Source organism: Penicillium bovifimosum (assembly GCF_028826915.1).
Source record: "Penicillium bovifimosum strain IBT 22155 chromosome Unknown utg000008l_segment0_segment0, whole genome shotgun sequence".
Classification (NCBI taxonomy): Eukaryota; Fungi; Ascomycota; class Eurotiomycetes; order Eurotiales; family Aspergillaceae; genus Penicillium; species Penicillium bovifimosum.
In genome coordinates this window covers 1,131,724-1,150,560 of record NW_026622717.1, presented here as the reverse complement: position 1 = coordinate 1,150,560, position 18,837 = coordinate 1,131,724, and the positions used below count along the sequence as shown (strand labels likewise).

The following is an 18,837-nucleotide window of genomic DNA, read 5'->3' as shown; positions in this document are numbered from 1 at the left end:
ACGAACGGATCAAAACGGGGCACGCCCTGAGTCTCCACTATGTAGACCAGCGACGCCACTGACCGAACTGGCCAACCAATGATCCCTAATATAGTTCTTGGCGCTCTGGCAGGGCTGACGATCTGACTTACCATACGTGACCGGAAAATTACGGTGTCTGCAGTGTGCAAGTATTTCTCATGAGAAATGTCATAGGTAGAACTTTAATTGACAAAAATCACTATTCTTCCCCTTTCTCCCTATTATTGCCTCTCTATAGAATGTAAGCCCATTAATACTCCTATCTCAATCTGTTGCGCACTCTTCCTCCGCCCAGCCAAGACATTTTCCGCTTCCGAAGTGGGTCTCGAAAGGCTCGGCTGACGAATCCCGCCGTCCCCAAGCCAACCTCGTTCTGGGCAAACCTGCCCCAAGCACGCGTTCACTCGCTTCTACTGCTTGGCCAAGAATCGACCAAGATCGACCAAGACTTTGGCCGAAACTCCCAGATCTTGCCAATTTTTTCTATCTCCGTTTCCCTCTCTTCCCCCCTCTCGCCCTCCGACCCGACCCAACCGACTTCCCCAAGGCCAAGCCCGTATTCATTCTTTCCAAACCTCTGGTCCAGTCGCCTCCAGCCCTCGCATCCCCAAGACCTTGGCCAGTCAGTCCGCACCCCACAGAAGCTGCACTGTCAATCTTCGACCTGCTTGCACTCAGCCCTACTGGGCTCGGCACCTTGGCTCTCCGATCATCAATCACCAAGGCATGAAGAGCTACGCGGATTTAGGCAGTTTGAGGGCGGAAATCATCCGATAAATCGCTCGCAGCGGTACGAAGCTCCTGGCGGCATTCTACACTACCGAATAGAGAAGAAGCAACAAAGTGTCTGGGATAATACAAAATTGGTGGTAGATCGCTGTCATCTTCGCCATGGCGTGGGATCATCTGGACATCGATAAGCCGCATCTGGCGTACATGATCCTAGGAGGGTTCACTGGCCTGTTCATGCTGTGTTCCCTGTTCGTCAAGGAGAAGCTGTATATCGGTGAAGCGACCGTCGCCACCATCTGTGGCATCATCTTTGGACCCCATGCGGCCAATTTATTCAATCCCCACGAATGGGGCAACATCGACAAAATCACACTCGAGTGTTCTAGAATTGTCCTGGTCGTGCAATGTTTTGCCGTCGGTGTCGAATTGCCCAAGTCCTACATGGAACGTCATTGGAAATCTGTTACGTTGCTGCTGCTCCCCGTCATGACCTGGGGTTGGCTGATGACCAGTGTGTTCATCTGGTGGTTGGTGCCTCCCCTGAATTGGCTGGAGTCTCTGGTCTGTGCCGCCTGCGTAACGGCCACCGATCCTGTCTTGGCATCGTCCGTCGTTGGTAAGGGAAAATTTGCCAAGCGTGTGCCCAAGCATTTGCGAGACTTGTTGTCTGCAGAGTCTGGGTGTAACGATGGTATGGCTTTCCCATTCATCTACCTGTCTTTCTATATCTATCATTATCGGCCGAATGTCGGCGAGGTGTGGCTGAACTGGTTCTGTATCACTGTCTTGTACGAGTGTATTTTGGGTGCCATTTTTGGCTTCACCATTGGCTACCTTGCTCGCCATGCGATCAAACTGGCTGAGCGTAAGGGATTGATTGATCGTGAGAGTTTCTTGGTGTTCTACTTCGTCTTGGCTGTCTTCTGCGCTGGTTCCGGTGCTTTACTGGGCATGGACGACCTGCTGATTGGATTCGCCTGTGGTGTCGGATTCAGTAACGATGGTTGGTTTACGGAGAAGACTGAGGAATCACACGTCTCCAACGTTATCGATCTGCTGCTTAACTTGGCATACTTCGTCTACTTCGGATCCATCATCCCCTGGGAGGACTTCAACGCCCCCGAGCTTGGCATCACTCCTTGGCGGTTGGTGGTCATTGCAATATTGGTTCTCTTCTTCCGACGCATTCCCATCATGCTAATGCTGAAGCCCATTATACCGGATATCAAAACTTGGCGAGAAGCTTTATTTGCAGGGCACTTCGGTCCTATCGGTGTCGGTGCAATCTTCGCTGCCATCCTCGCTCGAGCAGAATTGGAGAGAGACAACACACAACCGTTACCTGAAAACGAACTTCCTCTGCCAGGAACCTCCAATTTCTATGTTGTCAGACTTATTTGGCCTATCACAACTTTCATGGTCATCACGTCTATTCTGGTACATGGTTCGTCCATTGCAGTCTTCACCCTGGGTAAACGCATCAACACCTTGACTATCACCCTATCCTACACCCAAGCCAACGAGGAAGGACCTTCATGGATGAACCGTTTGCCTCGTGTGCAATCCATTGCCAAGGGCTCCATGTCCTTCCGCAAGGCGGAGGATACTGATTCCGATGAGAAGAGCGTGGAGTATCCTCCTGGTACATTGCCTCCCATCGGCATGCCTGGGAACTTCCTTCGTCGGCAGCGTGATGAGGAGGGAGAGACCGAGCAACAAGACATCGAGAAAACTCGTCGCAAGCCCTTGCGCAGACGTCGCCGCAAGCTCGCTTCCGCTGAAGGGGGCCCAATCAGCCAGTCTGCCATCATGCCCGCCCCTAGACAAGCGGAAGGCCGGACTGACGAAGAGAAGAAAGAGCTTGAAGAACGCGACCAGGTCGAGCGCGGAGCTTCTCCGCCTTATGCCGAGCGGGACCGTTTCGGTCGCGAGCCTGAGATCGAAGCTTACCAAGAGGGTCACCACATGGTCATCGAAGATGAAGAGGGTAATGTTCTCAAGACTGAGGATACCTCTAATCTGTCGCCTGAAGAGAAAGTCCATGACATTGAAGAGCAACGCAAACGCCTGGAAAATGATAAGTCCGGTGAATTTGCGGCATCTGAGAGTCAACCCCACAAGAAAACCGAGGGAGAGGAGCATGAGCGCCATGTTGAGGAGAAGGCTCAAACAACTTACGGAAAGGCTCTCAAGAAGTGGAACCAGTGGACTGGACTCGGAAAGGAACGCGCCGCTGAGCAGGTTGAGAAGCCAGAGAAGCCTAAGACAGAGAAGCCTCCGAAAGCTGGGTCTGCAAAGCCCAAACCTCGCTCCGCTCATGCCTACCAGTTCGGCAATACCATTATTGTCGAGGATGAGGATGGTGAGGTGATCAAGAAGTATACTCTACCCGGTAACAAGAAGGCCGAGAAGGGCGACAAAGCTCAGAAGGAGCCCACTGCTCCTGGCCAAGCACCTGTTCGCCGTGGTTTGACCCGCATGGGTACCTGGTTCGGCATGGAGGAAGAAGGCGAATCGTCTCAGGCTGCCCAGGAGAGGAGGAGAGGTGACGACATGACCGCCGACGACGGTCTTCGCTTCACCTTAGCCGAAGACCGTGATGTGAGCTCCCACGGTATCGGCCACAAGGGTAGACGCATGAACAAGCAAGAATTCTTCGAGCAGATCAAGGGTCTGGATGCCAAGGCTCGCCGGGATGTCGTGCAGCAAACTGATGCACCCACCGCTGTCCAAGAAATGGCCCAATACGAAGCTAAGCAGGAAGAAAAAGCCGAGGAAAAACAAGAGCGCCGCCTTTCAGCCGCAGCCGTGGCTGCCACTACCGGCCCTGACGCCATCCCCGAAGAAGAGGCGCAGGAGCTCGAGTCCGAGTCCTTCACCGACACCGAAGCGAGCGAGGATGACACCGACGACCGTCACGACGGCCCCAATGTCGCTGCCTCCCTGGCGAAGTTCTCCCGTGGCAGCAGCGCCGCCCAAGAGCGTCGCAACAACCTCAGCCCTGCACCACCCCGTACCCGGGACCGTGCCCGCCGCGACTCCGAGGACGACGGCACAGAGCGTATCCCGCCCTCACGTCTCCGCCAGGCGGCTGGTATGACTGTGCCCCCGCGCCAGGACGACGACGACACAGGCGAGACTCCTGCTGAGCGTCGCCGCCGTCTGGCAGCGCTGGGCGTTGATGGTGATGACTCCGATTCCGATGAGGATGCCATCGAGGAAGAGTCGGATGAGGAGGGCAACAACGACAACAAGTCCGGCGAGCCTACGAACAAGTCGCAGCCGAACGAACCCCAGTCCTCTCCCTCGGCATCTGGATCTGGATCTGGATCTGGAGCCGGCTCAGCCTCCCAATCGGCCTTCAGACACATTCCACGCGTTTCCTGGGGCGGCGAGAAGGGTCGTGACATCTAAGCTGTACCCTTGTTCCTAATAGTCATTGACGAACTTCACCCATTGCTTTTGTGTATATTGTATCACAGGACAATGTACCTTCTACCTACATCCTTTCCCACATGACTCGAACACCCCTTTGCGTCGATTATATCCATGTATCTTCTTCGTTTCCGTTGTGCATAATCCTGTTGCTCTAGCATATAATGGCCTTGCTTGATCATTGATCGACTTGCTGTTTCTCGTGTCGATAGGATTCCTTTGTTTCTCCTTTTTGTTTCCCATCGACGCGCTGCTGTTATTCCTAGAGTGGAGCGACATAAATTCATTGCATACCTTTCTTGAATGTTAGGCTTCCTTTCCTGAACTCATCTGAAGAATATGAACGTACTAGGTAGGAAGGAAATGTACAAAACACTGCCGCAATTGGTTTACACCTATCTACTATTTACCTAGGGCTTCACAGTCTTTGCTTGTTCAGGGAAATAACTTCCATCCATGGAATGATCTATCAACTAAGGTATCAAAACAATCCTCTCCATATACAACAACAAACGAAAAAGGGTCAACACAACTGTTCCTATTCCTACTCCTACTCCATCGTACTCTGCGACCTCATAATCCCCCTCCCAAAGAACTCACTAACAACCCCAAACCGATCCCTCGAACGCGCCAACTCCCCCTTAAACAAATCATGCTGATCCGCCGACTCAACCTGTCTCTGCCTGATAGCGCGCAGAGTGGCGTTCGTCGGCGCACAGACAGGACACTGAGCGTCGTCCTCGAGGTTATTCAGACAGCGCTCGTGGAAGGAGTGTTTGCAGAGGAAGTGGACGGTGGGTAGGTCTAGGGTTCCGCCGCAGGATTGGCAGCGACGGGATTGGAAGACGACGGGTTGAGTTGATAGGGTGTTTAGTTCTTGTTGTTTGGTTTCTGTTTCGGATTTGTAGCTTGATATTAAGCGGCGGTTCTGTGGATGTTAGTTTTTATTTCCTTTTTTTTTGGGAATTGTGGTGGTGATTGACCATGGGGGAGGGTACGTACGGTTGTGATGTCTTTGCGCTCGCGGTCGATGTTATCGCTGAGGTATTTCTTTACCCGGCCCATCGTTACAACTGCGTTGTTGCTGAGTGCTTGGATTACTTGCAGTGGGGAGAGAAGGCCGTCTTGGTTGATGCGTTGGAGGACTGCGTCTAGCTCGTCGCCTGCTTCGTCCAGGATTTGAGGGCTTGAGGCGAAGTAGGTCAATGCGTCGATGTAGAGTTGGGGCTCGTCGGGTCCGTACCGCCGTAGGGCTTTGATGGCTCCTTGCGTGTCTTTTGCGGAGGTGAAGGAGCGGAAGATATCGAGGCGGAGACCTTCTTGCTCGCGGACGAGGGTGGATCCTTCTCGGAAGTTTGAGAGGTCGGAGAGAAGGAGCACGTTGGATGTGGAGATGGGGATCTGTGTGGATTAGATATAGAATATCGCGAATAGAGAGTTGAAATGCTCACATCTTTCCCTTCGATTAGTTTCTTCGCTTTCGTTTCCCATTCCTGTCTCTCGCTTGCATCTTTTTTCCCCTTTGCTGTGTCCAAGTACATCTCAAACAATGTTGTGAAGAGATCAATTTTGGCATCCTTCTTCAAGTCCGGCTTCTGCACCAAAGTTTCGAGGAAATCTATGAATTCCTTTGGATGGTCCACAAATGCGGAGAATGCTGTTCGTGGTTTCGGAATATCGTAATCTGGCGAAGAATCTTTATCATCCTCCTCATTTGTTTCCGTCTCAGCAGCTTCGACCCGTGGCTGTGTGCTGGCACCAACTTTCATATACCGCAGTGGAAGAAGTGCGGCAAGACTTTGTACTGTGCTGGTCGTCTGTGTTAGCTGTTCTGCTGGCTGTTCTACTTCCGTGCGTGGCCGGTACTGGCCAGAATAGTAGACCTTGAACAGCTCCGAAGTCCGCTCAGGGCAATGTGTCAGCAAGACTCGAGCATATTTCATGAGATTGTGATAGGCCTGTCAGGCATTAGCTTGTTTCCTGCAGAGAAGGCGATGGACACATACCACTTCAGGATCCAATCTCCAGATGTATTCCACTGCCTCAGCGTATTTCTTAGAATCTTCGATAAGAATATCAACGACCATGTCATTCTCGCCGTGTTTCGTTGCGAGATAGGCTGCTTGCTCGTAGTACCCGCCTTGTCGGCACATAGCAATAGCAGTCTCCAGATCGAACTTCAGCTCACCAGGAGCCTTGATAAATGAGTCCAGCTTGCTTGTGTCTTTGAGCTTTGCGTAGCAGTTCAGAAGAAGTGTTGTGTGGTCAACCGTGGCACGGCCATGATCGTGTAATTCTTCAAGATACTCGATCAGATTATGAATACGTTGGGTGTCCAAGTACTATAACATCAGTCAGCAAGATGATGCCCGTGAACAAGGATGCCACTGACCTTGCGAATAACTTGAGACGGTTCAGTATTGTCAATAGCCCGGAGATACTGCTGCATAGCTGTATCATAGTCGCCTCGCTGGTACAAGAAGTCACCATACTTGCGGTAGATAGCATTCTGTTGTAGCGGATCGATTCCAATCTTTTGTGCAAGATTGATAGCAAGGATATAGAGATTGCGCTCGTACAGAATCTCAAGCTTTTGCTGGAGAGACTTTTCGCGATAACGGAAGATCTAAGGAGCGTTAGAAGACACATACAATATGATGAAACAAGTTCACCTACCTTTCCTTCCGTAGTGAGAAGAAACAGATCCCCCCATTCCATGAAAATCCGTCTCATGGGTGACACCAGCGCCTCGCTGTGCGCAATGAACTTAAGATCGGTATCGAGCAGAGTAAAAGTCGTCGTGCCAAAGATATCTTCAGCCGGACTAGCAGTATACTTCCTCAGCGGATCCGACTTGCCAGTCCCAGCCTTAGGTGGACAAACGAGCGCCACATAATCGCGGAAAGCATCAATGGACGTCTTCGGGCCCTCAAATGCATAGCTTGCGCCGCGACCGCGCGGGCCATATGTGAAGACCGCTTCCTCGCGGGCAATCAAAACATCGCCACTTTCTCTGTCGAGAGTCATGCAACCCAGGCCGCAGCCCGTATCCTCCAGCACGCGCGCGGGCTGGCCCTGGCCCCGCCCAGCGATAACCAATGTCAGGATACGACTCGTGGTTGCGATGTAAAGGGTTGTGACGGCAGCGGTCTGCGTCTCAAGGCCGGTGATGGGTTCTTCGGACTCGAATACTATGCGTTGTCGTGCACCCCGGTCGTGAATCAGATCGCCTCGGATGATCGTCACGGAGCCGTTTGCGAACCCGACTGCGACCTGCGAGAGGTCGTCGACGGCCGTGAAAGCAGATATCTACAGTATTGTAAGTATGGCTTCCGTTTGTTCCCGCTCCGAGTTTGCACGCACTGGAAATTGTCTTCTGGCATTCTGCACGGAGACTGTTGACAGACACTTCGGGCCACCATCTTTCTTCTCTGTATCCAGCGCCCAGACCTTCAAAACTGGCTCGTTGGAGAGATCTTCTGAAACGGTGACTAGCAGAGCGGTATCATTGATCTGTCGCATATGTGTAATGGAACCGGTGTCGTGAGCTTTGAACGATCGCACGACGCGGAAGGCCGAGGAGACGATGTGGACGAAGCCATCGATAGTGCCGACGAAGAGGTTCGCAGAGCCGGTACAAATACTCGAGAGGTCACTCTAGAGATCGTTATTAGATGCGGCATGCGCTGGACGGGGATGCCGGGGCCTTACATTGAATATGTGGGAGCTCTCCTCTGGTAGCTTCACCGGCGACACGTCGATGAAGTTGAATGCTTTCCACTATTGCTGTCAGTTGAAATTCACCATGTAGAAGGATTAGTATCTTACTGATGTCAGCGCCATCTCAGCTCTCCACTGACTGAGATATGCGGCTGTGAAGCGACGAGGTTCGGAGCTCTCCCCGCTGGCGCTCGGGCCACTTGGTTCCTGACGTCGATCCATGTGATTTGGGGAAGACCCATTCAATGTATGCTTTTATCACAATTGCAGGCACTAAGGCACTTGTATTTATGAAAGAATGTGGACTGTTCACAGATTCCCATTTCCCCAAATCCTAACAGGCTAACTATTCCTAAGCACGATAGGATGATGAAGGCATCAATAGAGAAAGCCGTGCAAGACTACAGCAAAAGACAGGTAGTACTACGTAGCAAAAACGCTCTGCTCATAGGTATGGCACAAGGAGATACTCTGAACACAAAGACATCCCATGTCAACAGATATGACTGCACTGTGATCATATGACCAAGACAGCAAAGTATGTATTCCGAAAAGAAAATGTACACAAATAATGCTCAAACACTGTATGCTACCCCAGAACGCCTTCGCTCCCAAGCCGAAACAATGAAGATGACAGCAAAAGAACAAGATATAGATAAAGAAAGTCATCACAACGTCAGAGTCTCTCATTATTGCGAAAGATCCATCAAAGGAGCACGGGAATCAGCAGTATTGACAGGCCTATGGTTGACGCTCGTCCGACCACTGTAGTTCAAATCAAAACTCTGCTGCAGCCAACTTCCAGCATCTGCAATAGCCTCGCTAAGATTAAAGCTTTCCATTCCTTGGGGGACACCTTGTCCATCCTCCCCAGTGGTTGGCATTGATTCGCCCAGTGTGAGAGGCAAAGACGCAGCGGTCTCTGGGACGGATGGATGCGTGGGTGGATCATCCGGCTGCTGAGCGGCTGGTCGTGGGCTTGCTTCGTCTTCGCTAGACTGAGAATCGGCAGTTTGGTCATCATTGTCCCCATTTATTGATTGACTTCTAATCGAAAGATCCGGACTGGCAAAGCTGTGCTTCTTTCTTCTCTTAGAACTCGTTGTGGGCGACCCCGAGCCTGGTCTGGAAGGACGCTGTTTCTTCTCTGTGCTGAAAGTGTAGGGAGTAGCTGCATCGAGCATAAATTGTGTGTTCATCGCTTGCGTCATGTGTCTGTTTATAGGTTTCGAGCTTCGGCCAGCTTCTTCGGTGGTGAAATTGAAAGGTGTAGCCGCATCGAGCATAAATTGCGTGCTCATTGCCTGCATCTTGTTCTTGTTGGCGGATTTCGTGCTCCTGTCCAAACCACGTTCAAGTGTCTCGTCCATGCGATAGAATGGAGTGACCTTCGTCGAGTGAGTCGAACCATTCGGTGAACGCACGGCTCGGTCTTGATCCGGTGTTCGGTGGGTGTAGTATTCCGGGCTATCCAGGTCGTCTTGGAAAGACTTCTGGGCATGCAGAAGAGCAGCCTGGGTGGAGAGCTGGGTATCAGGACTTGTATTTGAGTCTTGTTCAGAATGCCCTTTGGGCAAAGCTGTCGAATGAAGTGATGTTATTCGATCTGACACACCCAAGGGTGCTGGTACTTGCTGAGCCGAGGGGAACTGTTCACATGTGTTTTGCTCGGTTGTGGTCTGTTCGTTTGTTCCAGAGTATTCGGTATTTTGATATGTCGAAGTGTTCGCTTCGTCTGGCGCATTTCCGTCTGCATTCTCTTCCGCATTCTCTTGCGCAGCTGCTTCCTCTACGACCTCTTTCTGGGCGACAGCTTCCTCTGCAACAGCTTCCTCTGCAACAGCTTCCTCTGCAACAACTTCCTTTGCAACACCATCCTCATCTGCAACCCTAGTTTCTTTCGACACAGTGTTGTGTCCTGTAACTTCCTCCACAGGAGGTACCTCGGGAACTGCTATTTCTTCGGGGGCAGAAGGTCCATGCTCCACCGGATCCAATGCCGGAGGTTCTACAGGACCGGGACCAGCAGGTGCAGGATTGACCGTAGAAATTCCCCGCAGGGGACTCCCTGGCTCCAAAATCGTCTCTTCCTGTAAAATACTTTCATCGTGCAAAGAAGAAGTATGTTCCTGCTGACCAGAATGCTCGCTGACGCACCTCCGATATTCAAACCTCGGCAACTGTGACGAAGAATTGACAATTCTAAAGGACACTTCTTGCGGCATATGGTCATGCCGAGATCGCTTACGTGGTGATGTGATAGGAGCGCTCAGCGCCTTAGATGTAGACGAACGAGATTGAGAAGAAGGATGGCCGTTGGAATCCGTATTAGAATTCCGAGCCGTCATCGAAGCAATTGTTTTGACAGGACATGATTTCATAGGAGATCCCGGTGTCTGCGGAACCTGCACATGGACCAAACGTGGCGCAGGTCGACGAGCTTTATCCGAAAGACGAGAAGCAACGGATGTCGTCGGTGAGCTGGGCGGTTCAAACTTGGTGAAGTTCATCAACTTCCGATCTTTCTTCAGCCAGTCCGCTGTCCTAGGCGGTATGATTGACTGCTCATCAACCTCTGACGACCGTGGTTCATTCAATTTTGCTGGAGACTGTCGCGACGACTCATCTGGTCGATTATGCACCGGCCGCGGGGTGGATTTCCTGGACGGCCTCCGCGACGGTTTAGACGGTGAAGAACGGTTCCCGGCGTTTACTGAAATCCCAGCGGATTCGAAAGACGATGCGGGAACCTCTGGACAGCCGTTACTGACCGACAACCTCTCTCGATATCTCGTCCGCAAATCGGTTTCCTGAACCACCCGCTCAGGCACATTAGCCCGAGGACCGGAGCTCGAAGTAGTTCCCCGTGTCCTATCCTTCTTCCAGGGATTCACCCATCCCTCATTAAACGGTCCTCTCAGCGAGGCAGAGAGGATAAGCAGCGGTTTTCCCTGCAGATAAGACTGCGCCAAGTTCTCAACCCGCTGGCGCTTCGCAGCGCGGGCGGTGTCGTCTAGCTCGTCGTCGGAGGCCAGCAGGTCATCTGTATCTATCTCGGATGTGGAGGGTGCGCATGTTTCAAGTGAGACCGGGGAGACGGGCCGCGGATAGGGCATTGGGGGTGAGGTTCGAGCTTGGCGGAGCTTTCTTAGTTGTTTGGTGAGGCCGCGGCAGTCGGGAGCTGCGATGGAGGGGCTTTGGACGGTCTTTTGGGGGTTTGTTTCATTTCTAGAATGGGGATTGGATGTCCATGTGCGATCGAGGCTGTGAGGCAGATGTGTCTGCCGGAGATGGGGTGTTCTGCCTGCCCAACGCGAAAAACCACTTAACGCGTTCGATGCCCCAGCAACCCCGGCGGGGACGGTGGGGAAATATTATGTCATCATGTGTCCGAGGAGAGCCCTTTGGAGGGCGATGACTTCAAGTGAGAAGAATGTGATGATTCGAGATAGATCAAAACTTCCCTAGTATGTCACAGCCTCTGAGCCTTACTAGATGCTAGCTACGGCAACTTGAGAACAAGTAGACCCATGAATATCCTACTATACGACCAACCCTGATCAAGAAAGGTAAATCATATTCACAAGAAGTATAACCTAGTCCGAATGCACGCTGCATAGGCGCAAGAATGAGATTCCAACGACACCGAAACCAGCAATTTAACAATGGTAAAGAAGCAGGTAACCCTCACTGCAGTCTCCATCGTCCCACCGGTGTGAGACGCAGACGCAGATGCTAGCAAGCAGGGAGGACAGCAAGACAGCAAGACATGAAGACATTCGCATGTTCGTCTCTGGGACAGAATCAAAAGTCACAGGGGATAGGGGCAAGGGTATCATGAGCACTACGTGTAGAGCCAGACGGGGGATTGTGGTTATTGTGCAGATATACGTGAACTTCAATGGGGATGTGATGGGGGTAGGATGTTGCATTGGATTGTTTATTCATGATACACGGGCAGGCGAATGAAAACGCAGAGATGGAGACATGGGGTAAATAGATATCAAACATTGAGGCATTCAAACGAGGTAATGTGGGGTGGTCATTAAGTGGTCATCATAACGGAGTGCTCGGTACGCTCCTTCATTCGCATAGCTTGGGCTTCGAGCGAGCGGGCCATCAATTTCGTCACTGCGAGAGATGTTAGATGTTCCCAAGGGAGTAAGGAGAGTGGCAGATCTTACCTGGCCAGACAGCAGCTCTTTCCAGGATGCTGGCTGTCGCAATCAATATTTTACATCCGTAACCTCCTTCCACGACACTGGGTAGCCGTTGCATGATACTCAGCGCGGACGCGGAATTGTTGTTCTGGACCTGGCGCTGCATCTTTGATTCGATACTGCCCAGGATCTCCTTGATTTTGTCCACGAGCTTGCAATCTTCGTCTTCTAAGAGCATGACTCCCGGTACTTGAGTCAAGTCCGCGTCGTCGCGACCCAAGACACCCAGATAGGTACCCACACGTTCTTGAACGGTTGTGATCCATTCTGCTAGCACCTGTGCGCAATCGAATAGGCACATTGCGCACTGGATGGGCAATTCCCGTGACGTGAACTCGATAAACGTGTTACCAAGACGGTCAGACATCGAGATGGAGTCCGCTGCGTAGAATGCTGCTTTCCGCAGATGCCTTTCACGTTTGGATTGGCTAGACTTGTAGATATTGGACAGGGTCTGCATCGGCTCTTCCTGCGTCGGCGTCTTGGAGATTGCTAGGTCCGAGACTCCTAGGTCGGCGATGGAATCTCGTCTAGTATCAATGTGGCCTGTGAGTGACGGGTCTACAACGTCGTTCATGTCATTGCCTTGCTGTTGGAAAGTCTCGGTGCCTCGCGCTAGCTCATCCGCCATGCCATTCCAATCTCGTTGCCAGAAAGCCTCTTTGCTTCGGCCTAAGTTGACAAACAAACGGACGTATGCCAAGTCCAGAAGCGGGATACTGTCTGCAGACAACGGCCCAGCGCCGAACGGATTCGGTCGCTCAAGGCTGTGGACGGGGTTGCTAGCCCATGCTGCTTGCCACGCCCGTAGAGCGGGCTCGATATGTGATTGCATGGCATCAGTCTCCTGGGTTGTCCATTGTCGACCCATGTGTCTTTGGCGGGTTTCCCAGATATAATTATGCAGAGAGTAAATGAGTACCAAGCAGCCAAACGTACTAGGCCGGTTCTCGGAATTTGCCAAGTCATTTGCGTTGTAGAACAGGTTTGCCGATTGGCTCTGTTCTCGTTGGCCGGCAGTCAAGAGAGAGGTCAAAGCAGCCGAAAACGACAAAGTCTTCTTCGAAGCCATTTGGCCGCCCATCCTTTTCCACGCTTGGGGGGATTCGGCCGCCCACACGTCTTCTTCGCAGGGGAGATCAAGGCGAATTTCCGAGTTTGTGAGAGCGGGTGCGTGGTTGTAGGCCGAAACGAGGAAACTGGAGACAACAAAGATAGCGTAGAGTGTACGTTTTCGCTCTTCTACGACCTTCCAGTTCAGCCAATCTTGGCGCTCTTTCGGTTGAGTAAATGACGAGGACGTCCAGTTCTCCGAGTCACCAGGAGAATCGTTTCCGTCAACTCCAGCAGTGAGATGATCTTGTGGCAGATGCTTGGGATCCAAGTGATGTGTCAATTCGGCTGCACGTGCTAGGCTGACCAAAGCAGCACAGTGCGTGCTAGCGATGTCTGCAGAGGTCTTGTCGCCACAGGCATGGCCGTATATCACATTTAAAAGCATCGCTTGTACTAGCCAAAGCGGGGTGTTGTGAACAGAGTTATCGCGAGGGGGAGATGGACGATTGAGAGAGGGAGATGGACGATTGAGAGCAGCAGACATGTCCGCCTTCCGTCGCTCTTCAAGATATAATTGTATCATCTTTTTTGCGGCTTCGAAAAGGTCCTTGGAGGCAGCGGAAGCTGATTCGTACAAAGCACCGATGGCGGCCATGGAGAGAATCAAACAGCCACCGCCTCCAGCGACGCCGGTGGAGCTGAGGTTGAGATGCCCGCTCGGCGTGCGCAGATTGTTGGTGAACTCGGGAGCTTGGAAATTGAGGGTCGGGATATGGAGGAACGGGATATGCGGGTGGAAAAAGGAGACGTAGGACGAGATGTATCGCTGCAAGTCCGAGGTGCTGGGTAGTTGACCGGAGCTGTTGAAGCCAGTCGAGCGGAACAGTTCGCGACTATTTAGAAGTCCACTTGCGGGCTGAGAATATCTGCGATGATCGAAGCCAGTGGAGCCCGACATGCCGGCTAATAGAGCCTGTCGTGTGGAGTCTGTAAATGTATCCGTTGAGACGGCATGTTCATTTCGAAGGGCACTATTCGTGAAAGGAACGTTGAGAGGATTAGGAGATTCTCCGTTTGTGGCCAGAGAGGATGAAAACATACTCTGCGAATGTCCTCCCATGATGGGCTGGCCGACTGAAGTCATAGAGGGAGGCGTGGCATACGTCTCAGCAAACGGATTCTGGGCCATTAGAGACTTGGGCGACACGGTTTCCGGGGGAATCCCCAGATCATTCAAAGTCGTCGGTGAAAAATCAATCGCGAACTGATTGGCCTGGTGGTGCGAAGGGAACGGGTTGTGCCAACCATTGGAGATGGGAATGCGGTTCGGGCCGTCCAGCATGGCCTCGCTGATTCCGCTCTGGCTACCAGTGCTCATCGCCGAGGGCGAGGACTCGTCAACAACCGAGTCGTTGCCGTTGCCCATCCCCATGCCCGAATCGAACCCGTTCATCCAGTCGAAGTTCATATCTTCGTCCATCATGGGATCCGCAGATGACGGAAGTCCGTTGGGGTAGTGACCGAAGGGAGACGAGGGCGAATCGCCGAAGCCTTGTGGAGATCCTGCAAAATGTAATTGTGCTGGGTTGATGGTACTACCGTGACCCATGAGCATGCCGTCGATGCCCGTATCATAGCTTCCATACACTGGAGCAGTCCGAAGTCCTCCAGACATGTCCATGTGCAGCCCGGAAGTCTCAATCTTCGGAAGACCATTCAGAGAATTGTTTCCAGAGCCGAAACCTCTATAGTCCAGGGCTGTGCCAACTGAAGAACTAAGGCTAGCATGATATGAGTGACCGGAATGGGTGGGCGCCGACGACGGATTACCGGCGCCGGGAATACCCAAAGCCCCATCAACGTGGCTAATAGTGTTGGCCCTCGGGCGCATAGAAGAAGAAGACGACGAGTTGTTAGCAACGGAGTTCTTGCGTACTCGGTTGGCACTGGGGGCAGCACCCGTGCTCTCACGGCGACTATTTCTCGGTCGAGAAGACGGCGTGGTGGTCATGTGTAGCTTCTGCTGGTGTCGCAGGAGCAAATCGCGTCGAGCAAAGCATCGTGCGCAGTCTGGGCACTCGAATGGTTTTTCCTTGGTGTGAGAGCGCTCATGGCGCTTTAGGTGCTCCAGTCGCGCAAATGAACGACCGCAGGTGGTGCAGACGTGGGGGCGAGGCTTGTCTGTCTTAGGGGGCGGAATATTGCCATTGACCCCTGTTTGACCGTTCAGGTCGGTCTGCTTCTTCGAGTCTTTGGGAGCTGCGAAACGATGGGTAAGAATTGCACACGGGGGATTGCATCAGCCGTACTCACCAGGCATGTTTCCGGGGATTTCGTTGATACTGGCTAGGTCGCCCACTTTATGATCGTGATTTTGTCCGACCATACCATCCGATAGCATCCTAACCACTGGTGTCGGGGACGCTGTCGGTTGCGACGAGCGGGGGAATTGCTAAGCAGGAGAGGGTGCGTCAATCGTGAGATGATTTGAGGATCGCGTCTGCGCGATGTTGTGGGCTTCAAGTTTTGTACAATGTGTCGCGCATCAACGACTGTTTAGCCAAATGACATCAAGTCAGCATGTCTCTCGTATGATGCGTAGAGGGCGCTGCCACAGCGACCCAGGGTACCGTGGCATGCTATCATGAACCGTGCCATGAGATGAATGATCGGAACCCACCAATGAGAGAGACAAATCTACAGTCGGTTTATCGAAGTATATCACTGTGAGTCTGCGAATTGGGTTGAATGGGGATTCGATCGAATGACAGGTTATGAGGACCTGTAACCGGTATGGGGTAATGGAGGCGTGTGTTTGGACGTCTGTTGGGACGGAATACATCAGCAAACCAGTCTCACAGAGATGTCGCTCGGATATATTATTTCAGTCGAGTTACTCACATCAGACTCTGCGAGGTAGAGTAGTGACTTTGTTTGCTTTAAACTCGCGCGTCCATTGGGGGGCAATTGACCTCAACTCGGGGAGCGTTGGAGTGGATAAGCCGGAGATAACCGACGGAGAGCAGATAGGCAATTGTCGATAAGCAACCACAGCGACACTGGTAGAAGAGCAAAATGATGGAAGGTAGAATATGGATGGGAGAGAAGAGAAGTAGTTGGGAAGTTCGAAATTGCCTCCGACGTTGGAGTATCCAGAGTTCCGTTTCTACTCCGTACAGAGCGAGGGTACCTGGGCGCATGGGTACTTACATACCGTGGCAGTGGCAGTAGTGGCGGGTATCGAGCGGACCGGCCTAGTGCCAGAAGTACTGGGGAAGTACCGGAGATAAAGGGGTCCGAGTGTAAAGGTACACCGAAGGTACATACAAGGCAACGGCCACTCAGGGCGAGTGAGGCCCAGACATCCGCACAGCAGACGGACAGCAGATGGACATCAGACGGTACCAATACCAGCAGAGCAAGTGGGTCCAGAGAACACGGGCTGACCTTCTAGGCCAATGGTGCTCTCACGATTATCCAAGGTGATACCAAATGCGGCGTAGGCCAACTCTTACAGACACGCACGGTCGACTAGATGCCCACCAGTTCCTGGCTCTGGGTTTATCGACGAGCATCATTGGCTGATTTCCACGCACTTGCTTTCTTCGGGTTAGCGGCGTAACGCCAGAGTCCGCTAGTATCGTGTTCTTAATGAGTTGGACCCAGTCTTATCTGTCAGTTACATCGACGCATATAGCCTGACACTGTATGGAATGCAATTGCCTGATTTTAGGAGATTCTTGCGTTTCAAAAATGGAATTTAGCAATTCGGGGATTCGAACTTATGCGCTTATGATTGGAGTATTGTGGTATAGGATACGGGAAAATAGCAACGAGATTCCTCTAGCTATTATTGTTCCAATCAACAAATACGGGATACGCTACTAAGATGCTCTGGAAGGTCTCGGAGTGGGCCCGAGAGTTACAATGGGGGAATAATACCCTCATACATGTACCTGGGTAATGTAATTTAACGTAAGATATGGCTGTGGCAAGACCTCGTGACAAGACCCATTTGGTTTCAGGTAAGATCGTCTTGGGATTTTGATATTGTTTGACTCTTGTGATTAGTTAACTTGTTCTTTCATTGAATCGTCACTGGCTTAAAAGACTCATATTTGTCCTTAGGATCCACAACAATCCATCCCCCTTTGATGTCACCCCAGGAGGAAATCCGAATCCACCGTGGGGCTGGGGCCATGATTAAGCAAAGGATCCGCAAAAAGCGAGGCCATGCGCCATTTTTGTGGGGGAGGCCAAGTCAAAAATGGGTTCGTGTGGGGGATTTCCCAATTACCCCAGTAACAGTCCAGTATATAAATCCGTAACAACACGTAACCTGCGGCTGTTGTTCAATTGGATGTACCGGCAAGCGATGCCCTCCTTATTGCACATGGCCTCGGGGTGAGGTTGTTCTGGTATCTTTTTCTATTTTTTGCTCTTGATTTCCCTTTGTCTTGGCTCCCCCAGACTTTGGTTTGCTTTCCCCGGAATCTGCCCCTTGAGCGTTTTCTAGAATTTCCACTCCCGTCGATGTATGGGCTCACTGCGCACGTTACCCCACGCCATTTTGAGTTTGAGTCGCACAAACGAGGCGAAGATGAAATATCCTATGGAGATTGAGCGTCCCGCCGACCCATCGTCGGATCGGTGTCGGATCTGGGGTTATGATGACGATCTGGTGTTTCAATGCTGACATGCGCACTGTTCAATTGTCTTCTTGTTGATCCAATCCCTCGTTGAGTGTTTCAATGCAGACAAAGAGGACTGGCCGCACTGTCTTGGGATGCATCCGCGATTCATTGTAGGTCTTTTCAGTGTCTGCCATGTTCCCAAACCTCGTCATCTCGGGGTGTTGAAGGCCTCACATAAGGGTCGCACGGACATCTCGTTTGCAGAATCCCCGGACTTGACAATGCACTAGTCAAACTAGTACATTAGAGCGAGTCTAAGAAAGCTGCAGGTGACCCGAACATGAGTCAAGGGTGGCCGAGCGACAAATGAAATGATGAGACTGTCAGCCACCAATCCCAGCTCCGACGCAGGGAGCTGTGCTCAAGCTGTGTCGATGTTTGTTGGGTTGATCGGCCTACCTAATTAGTGCGGACCGGCGGAATTCGGCGATTTCCCACAGGTGTAGGGGTAATAAGCTGCGACTAAAGCTTTGACTTTCCCCTTGAAAATATCGGCAGAGGACATCCGACCCATTGCCAATATGCTTGCGTCCATGCATATAGATGGAAAGGGACTTAGCCACATCAAGATAGCTGCCATGTAGAGACCTCGTGAAGTAATATCTGATGATCTGATCAGTCCGATAGCTCTACCCTGACCCTTTGAAGGAATCAGGTCAATTTGTTTCTGATTTTCGCCGTGCATGCCTTAGCTGGGGATCTGAAGCACTGTACAACACTCCTCCAACTCCAAATACAGCTCATGATGTTGAACATGGCCGACTGGATGTTACGCAGCGGAAGAGGCCGTTCATAACCACCACCTAGTCCAAGGAACAGCTTGAAGCTCGGCTTATCTCCACTACGATCATCTCTCAGATGCAGGTCCAAACATGGAAGAGGCAATAGTAACCGCTTTACCATGAATTCGGAAACACACCAATAAGTCAGCTGTCAGGGGCAGATAAACCAATGCCACT

General features: G+C 51.8%; 4 protein-coding genes across 4 annotated transcripts; 1 reads left to right on the top strand and 3 right to left on the bottom strand.

Annotated features, from left to right (window-relative positions):
• Window positions 1–912: 912 nt before the first annotated feature.
• N7515_010121 (Na+/H+ antiporter Nha1) lies at window positions 913–4,167 on the top strand (the record flags this gene model as incomplete). Its single annotated transcript, XM_056670864.1, has 1 exon — window positions 913–4,167. The coding sequence occupies one exon, from the start codon at window positions 913–915 to the stop codon at window positions 4,165–4,167; it is 3,255 nt and encodes a 1,084-aa protein (XP_056517237.1).
• A 571-nt stretch (window positions 4,168–4,738) lies between these two features.
• N7515_010120 (tethering complex subunit PEP5) lies at window positions 4,739–8,130 on the bottom strand (the record flags this gene model as incomplete). Its single annotated transcript, XM_056670863.1, has 9 exons — window positions 4,739–5,116; window positions 5,191–5,589; window positions 5,640–6,146; window positions 6,195–6,530; window positions 6,581–6,814; window positions 6,865–7,497; window positions 7,552–7,845; window positions 7,900–7,968; window positions 8,017–8,130. The coding sequence occupies 9 exons, from the start codon at window positions 8,128–8,130 to the stop codon at window positions 4,739–4,741; spliced, it is 2,964 nt and encodes a 987-aa protein (XP_056517236.1).
• A 467-nt stretch (window positions 8,131–8,597) lies between these two features.
• On the bottom strand, window positions 8,598–11,024 carry N7515_010119 (uncharacterized protein; the record flags this gene model as incomplete). The annotated part of the gene is made up of 1 exon (XM_056670862.1): window positions 8,598–11,024. One exon carries the CDS (start codon window positions 11,022–11,024, stop codon window positions 8,598–8,600), a length of 2,427 nt encoding a protein of 808 aa, XP_056517235.1.
• A 929-nt stretch (window positions 11,025–11,953) lies between these two features.
• amdX (putative C2H2 transcription factor (AmdX)) lies at window positions 11,954–15,585 on the bottom strand (the record flags this gene model as incomplete). The annotated part of the gene is made up of 3 exons (XM_056670861.1): window positions 11,954–12,039; window positions 12,093–15,443; window positions 15,498–15,585. The coding sequence occupies 3 exons, from the start codon at window positions 15,583–15,585 to the stop codon at window positions 11,954–11,956; spliced, it is 3,525 nt and encodes a 1,174-aa protein (XP_056517234.1).
• Between the last annotated feature and the right edge of the window lie 3,252 nt (window positions 15,586–18,837).